Source organism: Oncorhynchus mykiss, chromosome 17 (genome assembly GCF_013265735.2).
Source record: "Oncorhynchus mykiss isolate Arlee chromosome 17, USDA_OmykA_1.1, whole genome shotgun sequence".
NCBI lineage: Eukaryota > Metazoa > Chordata > Actinopteri > Salmoniformes > Salmonidae > Oncorhynchus > Oncorhynchus mykiss.
Window position 1 is genome coordinate 50577529 of NC_048581.1, and position 23179 is coordinate 50600707.

Below are 23179 nucleotides of genomic sequence, written 5' to 3' on the forward strand. Positions count from 1 at the left end.
CATGCAAGTAAACCCAGTTTGACAAGCAAATGTCAGACTTCAAATTATGGTTCGAATTTAGAGATTCAAAATAACAGGTTATGAGCATTGGGTAAAAGGTTGACTTGACCCAAACACGTAACTTTTTACATTAGCTGCATCCCACCTAGACATGACCACTAACCCCCCTTCACATTCGTGCCATATACTGGCCACTCCCATCATGTACTGGTATTATCACAAGGTCCAGTAGAACTGGTGCAGACAGTATGTGTAAACACTAAACCCGGTACCTCGTCTTAATTTAGCCCAGTTTAGAAGAAGTTTACAGCAAACCACCTTGACATTTAAATATCAATGGTTAAAATCTTCAGGCATTGTGCATTACTTCCAAAAACAGGCTAGTAAATATTTTAGGTGTTAAGGTCACATCTTACGATCCCTTGCATAGAGGATAACCCAGCACTACACAAAGATATCTGGCACAACAAGAACACAAAGGGAAGATATGTGATTTGTCCTTTTATTGGTAGTTAAAGCATTTGTCCTCTAGTAGAGGCGCTGGGGTTTTCCCATGGTGCTCTTGACGTAGAGGGCACGGACGTTCTGCCAGTTTTTCTTCAGCAGAGACACCAGGAAGTTAACCGCCAGGTGGATGTTGTACACCAGCTCTTCCTCAGACATCTTCACGTGACCCACTGCCACCGCCAGACACAGCACCTGGAAGAGGACATGGTCACAATGAGCCCAGACAGGTTGACAAAAAAAGACAGCAATCAGAGCAGCTTTTGATTTACAGACATGTAACAAAGTAACCCATGAACAAGGTCCCCACCAACAGAGTTCCCAAAATTGTCTACACATAACACGCCTTCCAAGTCTGAATGCACGCATCATGTACAATCTGAAATACAACTACATATACTGTATCTGGCAACAAACTGAGCCGTACCTTCTTCATCTGAAACTTGATGGTGGACTTAACCTCATCAACCTTGATGTTGAGGTTCTCATTGTGGGTGAGGAGGGAGGGGAACTTGCCAGCCTTGTTGAGCCCAGGCCCCAGGATACGAGGGATCTGTTTGATCAGAGACTCGGAAGCCAGGAAGGCATCGTATTTCTTTGCTGATGGGGGAAGACAAATGGGAGTCAACATAATTACCAAGAGACAGACTATAACACGAGACTTGGACCCAGTTCTTCAGGACAGAGAATCTAAACCCGATGTATATGTGGAAAAACAAGTGCAAGACCTAGATGATCATAAGATGAAAACTCGAAGTGACTCAAAGCACCACTCACCCAGCTTCTTCACCATTTTCTTGTTCTTGTTGAGCTTTTTGAGGGCCTCAATGTCCATGTGTGGCAGCTCTGCAGCCTTTGCCTCATCACAATGCTGCTGGTCTCCCAGGATGCATACAGAGAACTTGGGCCTGGGGGTGGTCTTCAGTCTACAGGGGCGATTCATTAAAGTTCAAACATATGGCACACCAGTAACGCTCACAAACCACATTGAGTCGTCACCATCTGGCCGTGCTAGAATGGATGACTTCTAACTAGAGCAAACCCCTAAACCCACCTTTAAACATAAATCCTTACACCACTAGCTTATGCACCTTGTGATCAGTACAGACAAGTTACTTTCACCCTTTCCAACATGGCCATCTAGTAACTCTCCAAACGGGACCCGATCCAAACCCAGAGGGATGACTCATACAAGAGAAGAGCACTCTTGAGTCTTACCAGGACCACACCGACTGGCTTCTCTTCTTGACTCCACCAGCAACACCATTAACTAAAATGGTCGGCTCAAGGGGGGCGCGAAGTCCCCCCCGTCTGCCTCCCCTCATGTTTTAAGACCCAGGGTAGGGGTCCGCCCGCTGGTTCCCTCTCCCTAGGGAGGGGCTCAGTCGGACTACCCAAACACTTCTGCACCGCCTGTCCCACACCAGTCCTGCTAGTGGAATTTAGTTTGTGTGCAAGTGTGAGAGGTCTACTGTTAGTGTTTGAGAGATTGTACTTGACTGCATACGTGTCTTGCGTGTGCATGAAAGGAACTGGGAATGAGTAAGTGAGTTTCAAATGTTCAGATCAAACGGGCCAAACCAGGCCAGTTCACACAGGACTAAGAGGGGCAGACAGGCAGAAGGATGGGTGATATGGGAAAGGTGCCGAACCTGACGGTGCCAGAGAAACGCTTGTCCTTCTGGGGATCGTAGTTCTTCAAGCTGATCTGGAGTTCTACGGATTCCGTGAACCTTTAGGACGTGAAAGGATGTGGTAAACATCACAGGTCCAGGAATAAAGCAATCGCGATCAGTGTGAGAATGAACAAATATGCAGTATTATACCAAATTCGAAAGACCAATGTGCAATAACATGTCTAAAGTCAAAAACAGTTCAGCTGCCAAGGGAACACTTAAGACTAGAGAAAGGATCTTACTTGCGTGGCTTGGCCAGAGATCCCGCCTGGACCTCCTTGACCACCTCATAGAGCATATCCCTGGATACCTTGCTGTAATCAACCAAAATGTTTGTCAATAACAGTGTACCACATTTGACAGATCTTTAAGAACTCATGAATGTGCATCCTGTCCCACATTCTGCTTGCAGACGTAACTGACTTGAAGCCGTAGCAAGTTCTCGCCAGCAATTGACATTACAAACTGGTAACGAGTCTGCTTATAAAAAGCCAATAAAAAAAAGGGCAATTCACAAAACTATTGCAATATTAACAAGTCCCAGTCAGGTCTGGCACTATTTAGCTCAGTTCGGAACAAAAATGATTACGATTTAATGCTAGATGGATGTGGATGTGAGTCTAGGTCACATTCTAGCGTTAGCATGCAAGCTAGTAGCACTGCGATAGAAGTGGAGAATTCACAAAATCCTCGTAAATATGAGGTTGAAAGTGAACCCAGTTACACGGCAGAACTATAGAAAGCATTTAACTAAAGATAATATAACATCTGACTTCTTGTTATTCTTTATTTGAAGTCATTTTCACTCACCTCATTTTGACGGTATTGCTCGCACGCGACAGAGCACTGAAAAGAAGGAAGAAGAGCAGTCCGTCGCAGTTTATAGACGTGGTTCGGTGACGTAAATTCTGCGCTGCCGCTCTGGCCATATTTGTAGTTTTCCCCCTGTGAATAATCTCTAGCCTATCTCTAGCCTATTTTCTGGATTGAATATGTGGATTTAGACATTTATATAACTGGCATTGGTAATACCAATATGCTAGTGTAAGCATGTGAAAACTTCATACAAAAGCCCTATAAATAGTATTGGATCTTGCAGTCTCAAAGACCAAAATGAAGTCCTCAGGCATGATGTGGCATTGGAGGTACAGTGAGACATTTTATTTATTTATTTTTGATTTAACCTTTATTTAACTAGACAAGTAAGTTAAGAACAAATTATTATTTACAATGACGGCGTACCAAAATTCAAAAGGCCTCCTGCAGGTACGGGCCTGGGATTAAAATAAATAAATAAATACAACATAAATATAGGACAAAACACACATCACCACAAGAGAGACAACACAACACTACATAAAGAGAGACCTAAAACAACAACATAGCAAGGCAGCAACACATGACAACACAGCATGGTAGCAACACAACAAAACAACAACATGGTAGCAGCACAAAACATGGTACAAACATTATTGGGCACAAACAACAGCACAAAGGGCAAGAAGGTAGAGACAGCAATACATCACACAAAGCAGCCGCAACTCTCAGTAAGAGTGTCCATGATTGAGTCTTTGAATGAAGAGATTGAGATAAAACTGTCCAGTTTGAGTGTTTGTTGCAGCTCGTTCTAGTTGCTAGCTGTAGCGAACTGAAAAGAGGAGCGACCCAGGGATGTGTGCGCTTTGGGGACCTTTAACAGAATGTGACTGGCAGAATGGGTGTTGTATGTGGAGGATGAGGGCTGCAGTAGATATCTCAGAAAGGGGGGATTGAGGCCTAAGAGGGTTTTATAAATAAGCATCGACCAGTAGGTCATGCGACGGGTATACAGAGATGACCAGTTTACAGATGAGTATAGAGTACAGAGATGTGTCCTATAAGGAGCATTGGTGGCAAATCTGATGGCCGAATGGTAAAGAACATCTAGCCGCTCGAGAGCACCCTTACCTACCAATCTATAAATTATGTCTCCATAATCTAGCATGGGTAGGATGGTCATCTGAATCAGGGTTAGTTTGGCAGCTGGGGTGAAAGAGGAGCAATTACGATAGAGGAAACCAAGTCTATATTTAACTTTAGCCTGCAGATTTGATATGTGCTGAGAGCAGGACAGTGTGCTGTCTAGCCATACCCCAAGTACTTGTATGAGGTGACTACCTCAAGCTCTAAACCCTCAGAGGTAGTAATAACACCTGTGGGACAAGGGGCATTCTTCTTACCAAACCACATGACCTTTGTTTTGGAGGTGTTCAGAACAAGGTTAGGGGCAGAGAAAGCTTGTTGGACACTATGAAAGCTTAGTTGCAGAGCATTTAACAAAAAAATCCTAGGATCACCTAGGATTGAGCCTTGGTGACAGGCAGTGGCTGAGACAGCAGATTTTCTGACTTTATACACTGCACTTCTTAGAGAGAGGTAGTTAGCAAACCAGCCCAAAGACCTCTCAGAGACACCAATACTCCTTAGCTGGCCCACAAGAATGGAATGGTCTACCATATCAAAAGCTTTGGCCAAATCCTGAATTCATGCTGAACTCTGACCTGCCTTGCCCAAGTGATATGTTATTTGTTATAAAATCCAAGGTCCAAGGGCTGCTACTCTGGTAATACTGATGCCCTTGCACTATAGCAACAAGGGAATTGAGGTATCCTGCGGGGCGGCAGGTAGCATTGAGCCAAGGTTGCTGAAAAGTTGCTGGATCGAATCCCTGATCTGACAAGGTAAAAATCTGTCGTTCTGCCCCTGAACAAGGCAGTCATTGTAAATAAGAATTTGTTCTTAACTGACTTGCCTAGTTAAATAAAGGTTCAATAAAAAATTGAGGAGAGACTTGAGTTAACACATAAGTCAAAAATCAATCATAAATAATTGTCACAATGCCTGTAAACTAAGTGCTTATCTGCTAGCTTTTACAGTCTCACAATCCTATCCCCATTCAAACACAGTGGGGGGTAACAGTCCGAGTTCCAAACAAATGTCAGGTTAGGCTTCCCAGCAAATTGGGAGGGTTTGGCTGGAGCAAGGAGTCTGGGTAGACAGGCAACCCTCGGTGGGCTCCACTCTGCATGTAGGCTGGATACCCTGGCCTGAGCCTAGCCTGTCCTTGAAAAATAATAGCTGGAGGGTCAGTGAGGTCTCTGGAGTGTCATTGTTCAGACACATCTGCTGAACGCATTCATCTGGCATAGCTCATTGGGTTCACATGCAGTTCACACAGGCACGCATGCACGCACACACTCACACCTCAACAAAGAAAACACTCTCAGGAAGGAAGCCAGTGGCGACAGGCTGTCACCTGACAGTCGGTATGCAGACCTGACCCATTCTGTTGTATATTATGGATTTTCTTTCTTTCTTTCTGTCTCTCGCTCGCACACACACACACACACACACACACACACACACACACACACACACACACACACACACACACACACACACACACACACACACACACACACACACACACACACACACTTACATTTGTAAACAGATGGACACATGCACTCTGTCTCCTTTGAACAAATATTATTTCTCTCCCCCTCCTTTCTCTCTCACACACACACACATTAACTGAGAGTTTGCGACTAGGCTACTTCCAATGATACACGAAGACAAATTATGTGAAAGGTCACTAATCAATTGTCTTTTGTGCTTTGCACCAATCTTTGGGTCAATCTCAAGTGACACCCTATTCCCTATATAGCGCACAGCTTTTGACCAGAGTTCATTCTTTGGTTCAGATGTTCCTTGCAGATATGATGTAAACATATGATGCCAAACATATAACATATCCTCTACATCAGTGATGGGCAACTTTGATGGGGGTGGGGGCCACAAAATAACAAAACTCATCATGAGGGCCCCCACTAACTCTAAGTTGAGACCCGACTGAGTTCCCCCCCACCCAATGTTTTAATTTTTTTATCCATGGGCCCACCGAACGGGGGCCATGGGCCGCCAGTTGCCCGCCCCTGATATATAGTATAATATGCGAAGCATTCTAAGATGCGGGAGGATGTCCACCTTCAAATTTGCCCTGTCCTCTTACATTCGGCTGGTGACCACTTTATATCCACTGAGTTTTGTATATTTTTTTACCAGTAATGCTCATTGACTTGACATTCCAAATTACCCCACGATGACGTCACTCCCGTCCCCCCAGCCCTATAAAAGGGACCCCCATCTAAAAGTAATTCATAGTCTTATCTATCAATCATCTACTAGGCCCCGTGGCCCCAGGGTGTCCCGTTGTCGCAGGAGAGAAGCATTAGACAGGCAGGGTAACCTACCTGACCTAACCACCCCTCCCGAACTACAATCATTTATTGATTCAACGGCTGGATTCCAACCATTATAAACAACATAAACATTTACATCTAAGCCTATAGCATTGCACAACATCAACAGACAACTAAAGAAGAGGATCGGATGGACACGGGAATATCAATTAATAGGCTATTAGCTTAAAAGCATAACGTTTATAGGATAATTTCAATATCCAACCATTGATAAACGGTAAATCATCTATATTATAGTACAGTAAACATAAGCCTCTCAGTCGTTCAGTCGTGGGAGGGTCTACTTCTACAATTTTGCGCCTATTTTCTTAATTTTAAGATAAAAAGAAGAGCGTTATCCTCTTATATGCCACCTTATATTTAGCTTTGTTTTGTTTTTGCAATGGCACGGTTACTTTGGGAGATTCAGCTGGCATAATGCAAATTATGTAAGCATTTGTAGGCCAATTTTGAATCTGTAGAATGACTACATTAACAGTAAGGCGACACTCTGGCCGCGTTCTGACGTCACAACGCGGGTCGGATTGGTGGATGCTGAGGACTAATTAAGCAGCGCGTGATGCTAGTAAAGATATGTTAATGCATGCACCACAGCCTGAAGTAAATGTTTGCTGCCACTGAAGATACCGTGTGTTAAAAATGTGGATTTTGTGGCGTTCATTGCAACAGTTGTAAGCTGTACGGCTCAAGGCTCAAATATGTCCAATAAACTGGACATTTGTGGCTGTTGCAGAATCGTTTTTGGTACTTTTACATCTGAAGACTTGCGAGGTGTACTGACCCCGGAAAACGTCCCGCCCTCCCAGGCTTCACTTGAGCCTGTGTCGGGATCTTATTTGTTTATTTTTCAACAGTTGTTGTTTGATTTATTTGATTACATTTTTTGGTAATTTGGTATGTTTTTGGGGAGAGGGGGGGTCCTGTTTCCATCCCGCACAGTAGGTCGCAGGATGCACATTTTAAAGTGCAACAAAATTATTTTTCTGTGCCTGGTCGCACAGACTTTTATGGTCACACAAGGTGCCACCAGTGGATTTAAAATGAGTAGCATAATTATTTACATGGCCACAGTTGCATCTTCCAAACTATTTTTTACACCCGGTCTCAGGGATGGCTAACTGGAAATGCCTTTGGTCTCAACCGAGTTAAGTAAATCAGCTTTTAGTTCTCTCGCACCTTATTTGTGGAAAAAAATCTTCAACATGTTCTTACATTTGAGTTTTTTGTGCCTCTGTCTAGGGCAATTCAAAAAGCTGATTTACGACCTTGTTTGTTATACATTTTTATTTCTGCTTGCATTTTGTATTTATATTTTCTGTAATTCTGGGCTCATCTGTAAAAGAGACCTAAGGGCTCACTTCCTGATAAAAATAGGGTGACAGTGAGCATATGACTGAGCAGTGAGTAAAATAACCATAGATGGGAAGTTGACAATAGCTTAAGGTTCTATGGTTGCAGTCCTCAAAATAAAGAATAAATTGCATGGCATCAAATTAATCAGATCCAATGATGATACCACCTGTAGAGTGATGCTAGTGAGATTTAATCCAATAATTGAAAACAAGAACATCACATGTAGTCAAGCAAGTAAGAGACACATCAAAAGTATTACCGAATGTTTAATTCAACCATTTGTAGGAAGTTCTATACATAAGGTAGAAATTGTATTATTTCCATCAGTTAACACCAGGTGTTTACACAGAAGTTAAATGGGAGGAAATGCACACTATGCAGTTGTAGACGGTAGAATATTTCAGACCTTTGCTAGCTGTGTTCATACATTTGTATGGGGAAATAAATTAGTCAGTCAACCATTGAGATTCTTATATTTTTTGTTCTTTAGCTTTTTGCTCTTGGAAAATATATTGTGCAGCAGTAATACTTTACTGACATTTCATTGTAACGTGTTCTATTCAGTAACAAACACAATAAGGAAAAGGGTTTTTATTGACAACTTCTTTAGTTAAGTAATAGTGCTGCTAGTTAAGGGAATTCAGAGGGGGCGGCGTAGTCATTTGTCTGCAAGCAGTCAGAGAAAAGAGCATGGACAGCAACTTAGAACAGTTCACCAAACCATATTTCTAGAAATTTACTGACACAAAAAGTGTCAATAAAAGTTGAATAATAACCACAGGTGGTCTGTGACAATGACATATCCAGGGGCATCAGATAAAAAGCAGAAAATAAAAATATTCCTACTGAGAGAAAGGAAGACGGTTAGAGGAAGAAAAAAAGGTGCTCAGGGGGAGAAACTACACCCCAGGGTACACTGACTCCAAGTGGATACAGCATACTGTAACCAGAACAAGTGGTTGAACACATCACTTTATTATCATCATCATTGTTTCAACTTGGCAACAGAACATTGCCAATGCAACCTTGTGAGAACATTTCTGCTGTAGGTAGTCAGCATCAGATCAGTGAGTTGTGCGTGAACAACTTCCTGTGAGCTAAAATAGACATATCTTTTGAATAAGCGCTTCAACTGTAACAATTTGGCAACCCATCTCCTGTATGGGCAAGGAGTCACATACAGTAAGTACCATTCAAAAGTTTGGACACAGCTACTCATTCAAGGGTTTTTTACTTTATTTTTCCTATTTTTGACATTGTAGAATAATAGTGAAGACATCAAAACTATGAAATAACACATACTGAATCATGTAGTAACCAAAAAAAAAGTGTTAAAAAAATCAAAATCTATTTGAGATTCTAAGTAGCCACCCTTTGCCTTGATGACAGCGTTGCACACTCTTGGCATTCTCAACCAGCTTCTTGAGTTCCCACATATGCTGAAGACTATGCATGCTGCTTTTCCTTCACTCTGCGGTCCAACTCATCCCAAACCATCTCAATTGGTTTGAGGTCGGGGAATTGTGGAGGTCAGGTCATCTGATGCAGCACTCCATCACTCTCCTTGGTCAAATATCCCTTACACAGCCTGGAGGTGTGTTTTGGGTCACTGTCCTGTTGAAACACAAATGATAGTCCCACTAAGGGCAACCCTGATGGGTTGTGTATCGCTGCAGAATGCTGTGGTAGCTATGCTGGTTAAGTGTGCCTTGAATTCTAAATTAATCATAGACAGTGTCACCAGTAAAGCCCCCCTCCTCCTCCATGCTTCACGGTGGGAACCACACATGCGGAGATAATCCGTTCACCTACTCTGCGTCTCAAAGACACAGTGGTTGGAAACAAAAATCTCAAATTTGGACTCATCTGACCAAAGGACAGAGTTACAGCGGTCTAATGTCCCTTGCTCGTGTTTCTTGGCCCAAGCAAGTCTCTTCCTCTTATGGGTGTCCTTTAGTAGTGGTTTCTTTGCAGTAATTCGACCATGAAGACCTGATTCACACAGTCTCCTCTGAACAGTTAATGTTGAGATGTGTCTGTTACTTGGGCTGCAATCTGAGGTGCAGTTAACTCTAATTAACTTATCCTCTGCAGCAGAGGTAACTCTGGTTCTTCCTTTCCTGTGGTAGTTCCCATGAGAGCCAGTTTCATCATAGCGCTTGATGGTTTTTGCGACTGCACTTGAAGAAACTTTAAAAGTTCTTGAAATAAAACATTTGAAATGTAATGTCTAAAAGTAATGGACTGTCATTTCTCTTTGCTTATTTGATCTGTTCTTGCCAGAATATGGACTTGGTCTTTTACCAAATAGGGGTATCTTCTGTATACCACCCCTACCCTGTCACAACACAACTGATTGGCTCTAATGCATTAAAGAAATTCCACAAATTAAATTGAATTGCATTCCAGGTGACTACCTCATGAAGCTGGTTGAGAGAATGCCAAGAGTGCTAAATCTGTCAAGGCAAAGCATGGCTACTTTGAAGAATCTCAAATATATTTTGGTTACTACATGATTCCATATGTGTTATTTCATAGTTTGTCTTCATTATTATTCTACAATGTAGAAAAAAGTAAAAAGAAACTCTGGAATTAGTAGATGTGTCCAAACTTTCGACGGGTACTGTAATAATAGAATTACTGCAAAAATTAAATTGTATCTCACAATATAGAACATAATAAAAATAGATTTACATATCATTGAAATAATTTCTATGTAGGACATGCAGTATTTCATCAGTTACCATGATTGGTTGACCTAAAGAATGGAGGATAAACCCATTTCCTCTCATGGCAAAATAGATTGGTCCCCCTGCAACTAAGAATTCCAACAGCTTCAGTATTATGATGGGTTTGTCCAGAGCAATAGAACAAGTCAATATGTTTCTAGCAGTGATGTCTTAACTTGGCATGCATTTCAACTCCCTTCAGTTGATCACTGAAAAAAGGAAGGGATAGGTCAAGTCTATGGTGGAATTCCCACAGAAGTCTTCTCTGTATTGCTTTCATGTGATCAGGCCTTTCAGACCAGTGACTGAAGTGAAAGATGGAAAGGAGGGGGGGAGCAACTAAAGGAGGAGGATCCATTTCTCTTAAAGTATTACAAAATGGTCTTTAGTTAGACTGTGCGACTGACCGACAGCTGGCCAATTTTTTCACACCCTACTCAGTGGATGAATGAGAAGAGGGGGGAAAGAACGAGTGGGAAGCTCATCATATGACAATTTTACTGTTAAGGCATCCGCCGCATACATAGGTTTCGGTTTGCTCCCAGTAGAACTCGGCTAGGCAAAGCGAATGTTTGTGCTTGCGTACTCCCTTAAAACCTTCTCTTGAAAAACAAGGAAAAAAGTGGCAATATTACTGTTATTTATCCCTCTTGAGCCAACACTTCCTCCAAAAAAAATGACGTTTTCACCAAGGAGGTCTTAGATGTTTGATGCAGTAAATCAAGTGAAATAATGTGCATGAAAACTAGTGGTGCAGTGCAGACAGTAGGGTCTGGCTGCTGCTGCGCTTTCTTATTGAATGACAGCATACACTTCTTTGAACAATCCGGTTCATAGGTCAACAGTAGGGGTGGGAACTATCACCAACTAAGGGACGTAGGCGTCGGCTACTGAACTTACGCTTGCCTCAAGAAAAAAAAAAAAAAGAGTGCGTGAACAGCCGGAAAGAACCCTGCCGAACAACAAAACAAAAACGTCACATGATGTTGTCGTAATTTATGCGTGAACTGTTTTGACTGGGAAGCACAAGACCGACTTCAGAGTTTGGCTTATCGACAGTGCTCAGGTTACAGAACACCGCCTGGCTGAAAAAATACATACAAATAATACTTCAATTATACATAAGTAATCTAGCGTAAACATAAGTAAAATCATACATGGAAACATCTTACACAGACCCCGGGGTCAGGTTAACCTTCACAGTATGACAACACAGAATTGTCCCATGGTTTTAGACCCAACAGTTGTACACAAAATAAAACAAAAGGTATTGAGGTTAGGAGGTTGTAAGAATCTATAAATGTATATATGTGTGTCCATTGAGAAGTGAGACTGACTGAGTATGTCCATGTACTTCCTGGTCTAACAGGAGGGGAGGGAGCTCAGTGGCATGGAGGGAAATAAACTTTGAAGGTACAAATATTAACTCCTACTATCAGACAGTGTCTGGGGGAATGACACGAGGGGGGGGGGGTTGTGAGTTATCAATCAAAACCGTTCTATGATTGGCAGATAAATTGTGAGGTTGACTGACGGGTGTGAATTTGTACTGAAAGTATCCATATGAGGAAAGGAGAGTTAAGGGGGTTTGGTGATAGCTGATCCCAGGGTAAGGGCCTTAGGAATGGGAAAGGGGACGCCCATGGTTGCCGACGACCCTCTTATTTCTACAGGCAAGCAGAACCATCCCTTTTCTGAATATCAACATCACAACCTCTTAGAGAGTTTGTAGCACAAACAAAATGGCAGAACAGTCTGATGATAACCCTGAACTGCAGGGTTAAGAATGGGTTGACCGTTGTAAAAAAAACACTCCTCATCGGGAGAGACTACAAAAATCTGTTGTATAAAAATAGCAATGCTGATCATCGGTCGAAAAATAGAGTCGGGGAAATAAAAGTAGTCTTGGTTTTGTTGTGGCGTTGGTTGCGGAGCCGTTTGTTATTCTCCTGGAATACCTCTGCACCTTCACCACATTGAGAGCAGGAGACTACAAGCAGTCAACTGTATCAGTCCTGTCCAACCACAGTTAAAAGCCTGCTATACAACAGCATCAATTATGTCTTGAAACAGCTCAAATCAGGTTTTATAATATACATATATATTTGGGACACCCAACCACTTCCACGCATGTTTAATATGTGGTAGGGTGTGTATTACTTTGTATTAGTCCATTGCTCCATTCCCAATCAGAATGTCATTCCGTCCAGTCCAGACAGTCAAGAGACCCTGATGAAGGCAGTTTGCTGCCCAAACTATGGTGATTCTTTAGAAATCAATTGCATCGGAAACAAGAGTGTGCAGCTATATTCATAGTCATAACTCCCACCAGTCAGCACATTGCCATTTCAGGTATCCGTTTTCCTCAGGCTTTTATTTAAAAAAACGTTACAATAAAAACGCTGACACACCTGACTCAACTGATCAAGGTCGTGATTGATTGGCTGAGGAGTTGAACCGGGTGTGTTAGTGCTGGAACAAAAAACATGCACCCCCTGTGACTCCCACTCACAGGAAACAGGAGTGAGTGAACAGCACTGCTGTTGTAGAAAGCTAAAACCAGTCCAGTCAGTACATGTCCTTGTAGATCTCCTGCAGCAGCGGGTGCAGTGAGGTCTCTGACTCAGTCTTCTTAATCTTCTGGACCAGCATGGCGTTCTCTGTGACCAGCTGGCGCAGGTCGGCCATCTTGTTGAGCAGCTTGGGGAAGAGGTAATGTGAGTCAGCGTGGTTGCCCAGCAGGTGCTGGTCCAGGGCCTGCAGGATGCTGTCCTGAATCTCCTCCACCTGCTTGATGTTCATCAGCCCCGGACGGTCTGGGAGGAGGAGAGAGCGGAGGTGGAGGGAGAGAGGAGGAGTGGGAGAAGCGGTTTAGTATGCTGTATGTCAACTGGTAGAAAACAAACTTGTACACGATTTCAACACTAAGCTCAGCTTGGCTTATTATGACAGTGCATAGTACTGAATTATAAAATGGTAGTACCAGTACAGAACCAGCACGTACCTCCACAGAGGATGATGGCGGCCACAAACAGGGCCAGGTCACTGTCGTCCAGCTCCAGGGCGTTGAACTTAACGGCAAACTCAAACTTGGGCTCCATGATCTCGCTAAAGGGCCGCCGCAGACTGCGCAGGAACTCCCGGGTCACAAAGCCCTTCCCGTTGGCCACAAGCAGCCCATCCTTGTTCATGAGCGAGGGAAGCATGGCGAAGATGGCCTCGTGTACGCCGTACTTCAACAGCGTCACCTGGTGGGGGGGAGGGAGAACAGCAGCCTGAATATCACTAGTCCAATTTCTCAATTTTTTTTTTTTTTTTTTAACTGGGTTTTTGCCCAGCAGGTATACATGTTTTATGTTATATAGCCAACTATAGATGACATTCCTGGCTGTACAATGACTCACCCAACAAAACTATGGATTGATGATTTGATTGAATGTTGCTTTACTGTACCTGGTCTTGATTGATAATTGGTGTGTTCTTGTATATACCTGGTCGTTGAGGAAGAGGTCTACAAAGCCGGGGATGCTCTTGGCGAACTCCGTGAGCTCCCTGACCGTCTCCACCGTGGTGCACTGGCAGCGGTAGAACACGTGAACCCCTATCTCCTTGTTGGGCGGCGTCCCGTTGATCAGCTGGTTCCACACCAGCCCGTTCTCAGCCTGGTGCAACGAGTCCATGTCGTGGATCACGAAGGGCTACGGGGGGGGGGGGGGGGGTATTTAGTTAAGTAATAGCAGTATGACAACACTAAAACAGACCTTTCACTTGAAATTGCATTCTGTAAGGCCATTCTGCCTGGGCCTAGTTTAGGAAGACATAGTGTGTGCAGACAAGTCCCGTGTGGCTCAGTTGGTAGAGCATGAGGTTTGCAACGCCAGGATTGTTGGTTCGATTCCCATGGGGGACTAGTATGGGGAAGAAAAGAAAAAATGTAAAAATGTTACTAATGTAAGTAAGTGGCTCCGGATAAGAGTGTCTGCTAAATGACTAAAATGTAAATAAGCACACATCCAACCTGTAAATCAACTCATGAAAAAGAGTAGGCTGTTCTGAGTGACACCGACATTTGGCCCATTGCCCTGTCCTCCACGATCTCAGACACAACAGTGATAAGGCATCAAGGCAACCAGGGTTTTTACAACAAATTCATACACAGCTGCTAGGTTGCTAGGCAACCAACGCTACTGGAGAGCCAGGCAGTGTGAGCAGAGGTGAAGTCAGTATAGCCTGGTGCTAAAGTGCCCTTCTGGAGTATAGGCGACATTCTTGTCACTTCGATTAGTGTGGATTGAAATGACAGAATCAAAAATGGCCATGGACACAATTGACGTGCATGGAAATTACTTCACGTCCCAATGCAGCAGCTACATTATCAAATCATTTCTGGGTAACAATTACAATGCCTTCAGAAAGTATTCACATCCTACATTTTAAAATGTATTAAAATGTAGATGTGTCACTGGCACAATACCCCATAATGTCAAAGTATAATGATGTTTTTAAACATTATTACAAATTCATAAAAAAATGAAAAGCTGAAATGTCTTTAGTCAATAAGTTTTCAACCCCCATGTTATCACTGGTATCTCTGTACTCCACACATACAGATAAATGTAAGGTCCCTCAGCCGAGCAGTGAATTTCAAAACAGATTCAACCACAAAGACCAGGGAGGTTTTCCAATAGTTCTCAAAGAAGAGCACCTATTGGTATATGGGTAAAAAAAGAATTGAAAAGCAGACATTGAAAATCCATTTGAGCTCAGGGATGCCACTATGAAGGCAAGTGTGACTTTAAAACAGAGTTTAATGGCCAATAACAGACGTTGATTAAAGAAGCCCCCCCGCACCCCTCTAATGGGTTAAATGCGGAAGACACATTTTGGTTGAATGCATTCAGTTGTGAAACTGACTAGGTATCCCCTTTCCCTAATTGACAGAGTGAAAAGGAAGCCTGTACAGATATATTTTTAAAGACGATATTCCAAAACATGCATCCTGTTTGCAACAAGGCACTAAAGTAATACTTAAAATGTGGCAAAGCAATTTACTTTTTGTCCTGAATACAAAGTGTTATGTTTGTGGCAAATCCAATACAACACATTACAGAGTACCAGTATGCTTATAACCGTTAAGGTCTGGATAAAACGGACCCAGAATGGAGCTAAGCACAGGCAAAATCCCAGAGGAAAACCCGGTTCAGTCTGCTTTCCACCAGACACTGGGAGATGAATTCACCTTTCAGCAGGACAATAACCTAAAAACACAAGGCCGCATCTACACTGGAGTCGCTTACCAAGAAGACAGTGAATGTTCCTGAGTGTCCGTTTGGACTTACATCTGCATATATGGCAAGACCTGAAAATGGTTGTCCAGCAATAATCAACAACCAATTTGACAGAGCTTGAAAAATTTAGAAAATAATCAAATGGGGAAAAATTGTACAATCCAGGCATGCAAAGCTCTTAGCAACTTACCCAGAAAGAATCACTGCCAAATGTGATTCTAACATGCAGTGCCTCAGAGGTGTGAATACTTACTTAAATGAGATATTTCTGTATTTAAATTTTCAAAACACTTGCAAACATTTCTAAAAACAGGTTTTCACTTTGCCATTATGGGGTGTGTCAAATCGGTGAGAAGAAAAAAAATAAGATTTAATCCATTTTGAATTCAGGCTGTGACAACAAAATGTTGAATAAGTCAAGGGGTGTGAATACTTTATGAAGGCACTGTATGCATAATATTGACATATGTATATTGTATTGAGCTGACCTGGTGTTAATGCATTATATGTATCATTTTTACATATGGACACAGTACTGAGCTGGTGTTAAAGTATTATATTTCATTTACATATGGATACGCTACCGGGCTGGAGCTATTCTTGCCGGTGAGGATGCTGCGAGCTTTCTTCTTGGTCATGTTGAGGTTCTTCAGGTAGGCGTTGTTGACCCGCTTGGCCAGGGATTTGAGGTCCGAGCCGTTGGGGTTGGTGGTCGGAGCCGTATCTCCCGCCAGGAGGCCCGCCACCAGCTTCCTCTTCTCCGCCTCCGGCATGCGGCCGTACCGGATCGCTGGGAACACAATCAGTGTACATCCATAAATTGGGTATGCTCACAGGGTACACATCCTTGACTTTGTCTAAAGTGAAAATGAGGGAACGGAAAGGTGATCAGTGTGTGTGTGTGTCTCACCGTCGTGGGACATGCCCAGCAGCAGGCACTTCTGGAAGCGGCAGTACTGGCACTTGTTCCTGCTCTTCTTCTGAATCTTACAGCTGCGCTCACAGCGCTCGTACTCCAGCTTCATACGGATGGTCCGGCGGAAAAAGCCCTGAGAGAAAGAGTAAGCAAAGGGGTGAATAAAATAAAAAAGCTAAGTGTATATTAGATAGACATTTTTAAATGATTAGATATAAAGAGCAGCAGATTTGATTGGAAAAGTGAAAAGGTCAGATTTATGAATTATGCAGTGGGCGACTCCAAAACACTGACATCCTGGGAGTTTCCTGGGATGTCCTCATGCCTTCCCTCTCGGCTTCCTCACCTTGCAGCCTTCACAGGCGTGTACTCCGTAGTGGAACCCCGAGGCTTTGTCTCCACAGATCCGACATTCCACGTTGATCCCGGCCCCCGTCCCTTCCTCTCGACCCAGGAAGAGCTGGTCCGACAGCGATGGAGACGACGTCTGGGACAGATCTGGAGACGGAGAGAGGTTATGTTATTACATGGTCCTTTCTGAGTTTAACTAGGGACAGGAGTTTGTCCTGATCACATGACCAGACAAGGAACATCTCATATAAAACGTCTTGGTATTATATTTTGGACTAGTGAAAAGGTCCAATTACTCATAATTCACAATCCACATAAAAAACATGTGTAATATGAAAGCATTGAATTAATTTCTCTGTAATACTGGAACGACCGTACAGAGCTGAACGTAAGACAAGGACGAGACTCGAGTCAAGACTACAAACTAAAAAGTTATTGTTGGTGACACCAGTCTGAACAGTCTGTATAGTATTTATTTGGCTCTGGGTATGACTGGGCTGTGTGTCAATTGACCAACGCTACCTCAAGATGTTATGTATATGTGCAATGTGAGCTGTGTGTGCTCATGTCCATGTTTCTATATGTGCGAGTGTGTCAGGAATCTGCTGGTGTGTTCCAGACAGTTCCTCCCTGGGGTTTGATCTCTGCTGCTGCCTGCCAAAGAGTTCTCCCAGTGGAGCCCAGGAGGTATGCCAAGAATGCTAATGGCTCGGAGACCCCATGGAATTACACTGGCTAGGAGGGACAATCAGATCTCAAGTTACGTTCCATTTCAGAATATAGAACCATGCAAGTTTTATTATGTTCTAACCAAGATGTTCTGTTTCATCTGTTCTGTTTCTAGGGGGATGTCGCAACACCCTATTTAGAAGTAGAATGGCAAGGAGGGACATTCCGTTTTAAGGCCATTCCATTTCAGAAATTGGAACCGAGTGCGTTCTGTTCCACTCTGTTACACTCCACAGAACTAGAGTAGGTAGGACGGACAATACACCTCAATGTAACCATGTTAGAACCATGTTACGGGTGTTTATTCTATCCGTTCTAATTCTAGGATAAAAACCTGAGGGCTGCGCTGCTAGGCCAGGATGAAAGTGTGGGAAACCCAGCACAGTCGTGGCAGGCGGGTTGGGCGACGTCAGGCCACACAACAGGAGAGACAGGGGGTCTGAGTTCCTCTGTGTGTGGGAGGAGAGGCCTAGGCGCCTGAGGAATTTATCACGAGGAGAAGTAACACCGCAAGAGCAGACTGACCAAGACCAGCATGGGTGGTGCTCCATACCTCCTCCATGACCACTTTCATCTGAGGCTTTTTCCTCAATTCATCTTTCCTCCATTCCTCACATCTCTCCTTGACTCCTTCCCAAAAGAAGGTCAGAAGGGAGGTACCTTGGATTTTCTCCAAAACGGCTTAGGAGGAGGCGAGGACAGAGGATGCAAAGAATGAGTCAGTGCGCATGCGTCACAGTCAGTCCAAAAAGAGGGTTTTAATGACAGGGGAATTCAGTCAACTTGCTTTTCTATTTGTATAACCTAGATTCTGCTTAACAGCATTAAACATGAAGCCCCTGATTGCCGCCTTTGAGGTTGTTTTTTTCCTCTCCAAGTCACATGCAGGACACACACTGTGTAGCTCTGGTGTGGTTTTCCATCTCTGGTGTTTCCCCCCCATGGTCATCACTTAAAGGAGCCATCAGCAGTTGCTACATACACTTTTTAAAACCACACACACACACACACACACACACGCACACCTCTCACTCTCTATTGATTCCCAAAGAATATTATTAATGAATGCCTCACGAACTGTCTTACCCCATCAGAACCCAAAATATAGGCTTGTTTTACGCCAACGTTTGTAAACAAGGTAAATGTAAATAAGTACTGTATAGCCACAAAACATGGTTAAAACTATCATTTTGATTTCATGGAGGGTCAGTCTTTGCATCCATAGCTCGGTCTATGAATTTGAGAGTGGTTACATTTTACCAGCCCCATCCTTCAGCTTTTCACCGAAACAGGGGTGGGTAAACCATTGTTTCTATACTGCTGATTGCAGCTTTAAGATTGATGGTTGCCTGTTGCTCACCACCTGAGAAGAGTGTTATTATAGTCAGTGACAGAGCCTGTTGCCGTGGTGTGACAGAGCCTGTTTCCGTTTCGAGATTAACACTAGATGTTGCTTGTCTGAAGCGATACGGTTTACCTGAAGCCCAGGTACAGTGTGTAATACACGTTGATCTTGAGAAACCAAAAAACCTAAGAGTGCAGTCAGACTCATTCTCAATGTTTACGGAAAAAAAACCTTCACCGAAAGAGCTCAACTGGTCTGACCTCTGTACTAGACCACAGCCTATCCACACTCCGGTTCTTTTGCGAATTGGCCATCTCCCACCTGCCAAGGCAAACACAAGCATAGAGCTCTGGCACTGGCCAGAGATGAAAATGTAGGTTGGCAGAGCTGGGAGAGGAGGCCAAATCTGACCGGAATGTAGGAAATAGAAAGGTATCCTATATAGAAGAGTAAAGTAAAGAATTTCTGGACCAGAGTTTCCCAAACTCAGGGGCCACTGGTGGAGGAAAGAGTGTACAGTAGCTGGCTGGTCTGACAGTGGTTGGTATGATGGCTCAGAGGGGGAGCAGCTCAACGTTAAAAACACCAACTCAGAGCCCTATACCGGGACACACTAAACTGCTCCATGTACTGAGGATGTGTGTGGTTAAGTGCGCATATAGTATATGTGGATTGTGGATTAGAGATAACAATCTCTCGGCCGTTAAACAAAAACAAACAGCGCTCCGTATCAAAAGGGTATCTGTATCTGGAGGAGAAGTCAGTGGCCCCTCACAAGGACACGTGGCTGGCCATTCTAAAAAACGTTTGTTGGCGAGATCTATTCCTGCAGATTAAGTTAAGGCTACTTGCCGACCGTTTGTTTATAATGTAGGCTATGTCAAGGTTGTGAAGGAGTATTGTAAAGCATATTGTGATACAAAACGTTTAAATAAAGTTTGATTTGTTATTTTTCAAACCTTGTTTAAGCCATCACAGCTGGGTATGAAACATGTACGCCCAACTCAAATCGGTGTCAAGGGAAACCAGATTTTAACACTGGGGAGTCTTTTCTGAGTAGCTCCATGACGCTTCAAAAATAGATCAAGTGTGTTACGTGAGAAGACATTGTTGCAGTCTTTGGACCTCCTGTGAGGATTTCATCATGACCCAGAAAAGTGACTTCTTCTCACCACAATCTCAATGGACAATTCATTGTTGCAATGTAATAGTCAAATAAAGCGCTCTCTTTACAAGCATGGTCACGTCGGCCCGTCGCACTGTAGGTTGTCCTCCATGGGCCTTACTCAGATGTGTACAATTTGCAGTTGAAGTATAATGGACCCCGATTCCGACCTGAGTTAAGCGTGCTAAAAAAGAACATAATTCCCTTTTTATACACATCTCTTTAAATGTATTCTAACCCCGAACTTAAGAATGAGAATAGCATGCTATTCACCCGCTATTCCGTTTGGGGTGGAGATCTAAGAAATTAAGGTGTGGCGGAGGTGTGTCTACGGATAAGCCGTATTCTGACCTTGACTTAATTCCACCACCTTTATGCACAAGGAGACTATGAATATGGTCGAGGGAACCTGTCGGTTCAAAGTGGAAAAAGCATGCATTTGTCCCCGATATAAATAACAGCATTCTCCATGCAGAGTAATTTCAAAATGGAGAAGAGCTAATGATAAGAGCCTAAACGAGTAGTCCATTTCGAGAAGGGCACATAGCAATCGTTTTAGACGATTTTTCCTTATGATCCCTGGAGACAAATATGAAACCAGCAAACTGAAAAATCATTCAAATGACATGCATTGCGGACCCTTTTCCAGAGAAATGGGCTATAAACAGCTGCGCCGTTATTCCGAATAATAATTGTATGTCCTCATTTACGTGGAAGACATTTGGACACCCAAGCTATTAGGTTTCTGTGGGGAATAAAACAGCAGAGTTGATTCATGCGCTTTAGAATGGTGCAATTATAGCCTGTGTTGTGGGCTTGTCTCGATTAGACATTTAAGTAAAACTATGTTCAATATTTGCCACTGTCAGGAGCCACCGTCAGTAATACCCACATACATTTATAAACCGTCATTTTAGTGTTAGTTGTTTAAAAATGTACAGTTTATATTTTGGATCATTCCGTTGACCTTCCCTGTGTCACGTCTGTAAGTTGTGACTGAGTGTCACAAGCTTTAGTGGATCATATTAGGCTAACGTTGTGCAATAATGTTGGGACATGTAGCCTATTTTAATCATTATGGAATCCAGATCACACATAGGAGACTAAATTCGGAGCACGATTCACGACAACTGGACCCGTTGTCATACAGTTCCATGATCAGAGAGAATTAGGGTAGATTTATAGAACTATAGTTCAACCCCTATTGTACCATTTCCCCCCCTACCTTCCAATATTTCATGGCTATGACAACTTTCAGGATGAATCAAACCACTAGTTTTTATTTGTCAATATATTTTGACCGTAAAGGCTCTCCAAACCAGTTTTTTAAATTCATACTCACTTTCCTAAACCTAAAATGTACCTAAAATAATCTACAAGAGTATTTTTAAATCTACTAGTTGGTGCTGAAACAGAAACAAAGATGGATAGATGGCAGTATTTAATTGATCCCTATTTTCTGAACCTTCTAATAAATTTTTTTTTAAAAGGTACACCGTATTTAAAAGGGACAGCTTAAGATAAATGTTTCATCTGTTGAATTGATTCAGTGCGCACAAGGGAATATCGCCTGCAAAGCATGTTACGTGACTGAATAAGAAGTCTGAATACCAAATACTGAGAAGTACATAGGAAAGGCGTGCGTAGGAAAGGCGTAAATTCTTAATTCGGAATCTGCCCATAAGTCTTTTTGCTGGGAAACAATGACAGGCTACTGAGCACCACTTTTCTCTCAGGGAGTATAAACACAGACAAAATGGAGGTAAAGGCCGACTGTACAGTTAAAACAGTTCTAGATTGCAGCATTGATTTCTAGATCAGCACACCGTTTTAAATCAGCACAGCAAGTTCTAGATCAAAATCAAATCTCATTTTCCACATGCTTTGCAAACAAGTGTAAACGAACAGTGAAATGCTTACTATCAAGTCATTTTCCAACTACCAGGTAATAACATGGTTATATACAGGGAGTACCAGGTAATAACATGGCTATATACAGGGAGCACCAGTACCGAGTTGATGTGCAGGCATACAAGGTAATTGAGGTCGACCGATTAAATCGGAATGGCTGATTAATTAGGGCCGATTTCAAGTTCATAACGATCGGAAATCGTTATTTTTGGACGCCGATGTGCCGACTTAAAAATAAAAAAATATATATATATTTTTTATACCTAGGCAAGTCAGTAAAGAACACATTTTTTATTTTACCCCTTTTTCTCCCCAATTCCGTACGGGCTCGGGAGAGACGAAGGTTGAATGTCATGCGATACACAACCCAACCAGCCGTACTGCTTCTTAACACAGCGCACAATGTGTCGGAGGCTACACTGTGCACCTGGCAAGCTTGGCTAGCGCGCACTGCGCCCGGCCCGCCCCAGGAGTCACTGGTGTAGTAGCTACTATCTTGTCTCATTGCTACAACTCCCGTACGGGCTCGGGAGAGACGAAGGTTGAATGTCATGCGTCCTCCGATACACAACCCAACCAGCCGTACTGCTTCTTAACACAGCGCACAACCCGGAAGCCAGCCGCACCAATGTGTCGGAGGCTACACTGTGCACCTGGCAACCTTGGCTAGCGCGCACTGCGCCCGGCCCGCCCCAGGAGTCACTGGTGCGCGATGAGACAAGGAGATCCCTACCGACCAATCCCTCCCTAACCCGGACGACGCTAGGCCAATTGTGCGTCGCCCCACGGACCTCCCGGTCGCGGCCGGTTACGACAGAGCCTGGGCGCGAACCCAGGGACTCTGATGGCACAGCTGGCGCTGCAGTACAGCGCCCTTAACCACTGCGCCACCCAGGAGGACACATTTTTAT

General features: G+C 43.3%; 2 protein-coding genes across 3 annotated transcripts in view; both read right to left on the bottom strand.

The window, feature by feature from the left end:
* Positions 1 to 486: 486 nt before the first annotated feature.
* Positions 487 to 3096, bottom strand: LOC110494983 (60S ribosomal protein L10a). The gene is made up of 6 exons (XM_021570337.2): positions 2991 to 3096; positions 2423 to 2494; positions 2157 to 2237; positions 1282 to 1430; positions 932 to 1104; positions 487 to 699 (listed from the first exon to the last, which is right to left on the bottom strand). The coding sequence occupies exons 1-6, from the start codon at positions 2993 to 2995 to the stop codon at positions 529 to 531; spliced, it is 651 nt and encodes a 216-aa protein (XP_021426012.1). The 5' UTR covers positions 2996 to 3096; the 3' UTR covers positions 487 to 528.
* A 9822-nt stretch (positions 3097 to 12918) lies between these two features.
* LOC110494977 (peroxisome proliferator-activated receptor delta) overlaps positions 12919 to 23179 on the bottom strand; it is a 38608-nt gene continuing 28347 nt past the window's right edge. The window contains exons 3-8 of one of the 2 annotated variants that reach the window (XM_036948207.1): positions 17114 to 17265; positions 16762 to 16900; positions 16436 to 16641; positions 14055 to 14261; positions 13568 to 13811; positions 12919 to 13379 (exon numbers count right to left, since the gene is read on the bottom strand). In XM_036948207.1, coding sequence (XP_036804102.1) covers positions 13132 to 13379; positions 13568 to 13811; positions 14055 to 14261; positions 16436 to 16641; positions 16762 to 16900; positions 17114 to 17265 — 1196 coding nt within the window. In that variant the 3' untranslated portion in view covers positions 12919 to 13131. Of the gene's footprint in view, positions 13380 to 13567; positions 13812 to 14054; positions 14262 to 16420; positions 16642 to 16761; positions 16901 to 17113; positions 17266 to 23179 lie in introns of both variants that reach the window. The other variant, XM_036948206.1, reaches the window with a different exon arrangement.

What these genes read in the sequence shown, in the direction of transcription:
- LOC110494983 (XM_021570337.2), bottom strand. An exon ending in TCTCTGGCCAAGCCACGCAA is followed by an intron (nt 2,238 to 2,422) that starts GTAAGATCCTTT and finishes CACGTCCTAAAG; the next exon opens with GTTCACGGAATCCGTAGAAC. An exon ending in TCAAGTTTCAGATGAAGAAG is followed by an intron (nt 700 to 931) that starts GTACGGCTCAGT and finishes GTCCTCTTCCAG; the next exon opens with GTGCTGTGTCTGGCGGTGGC.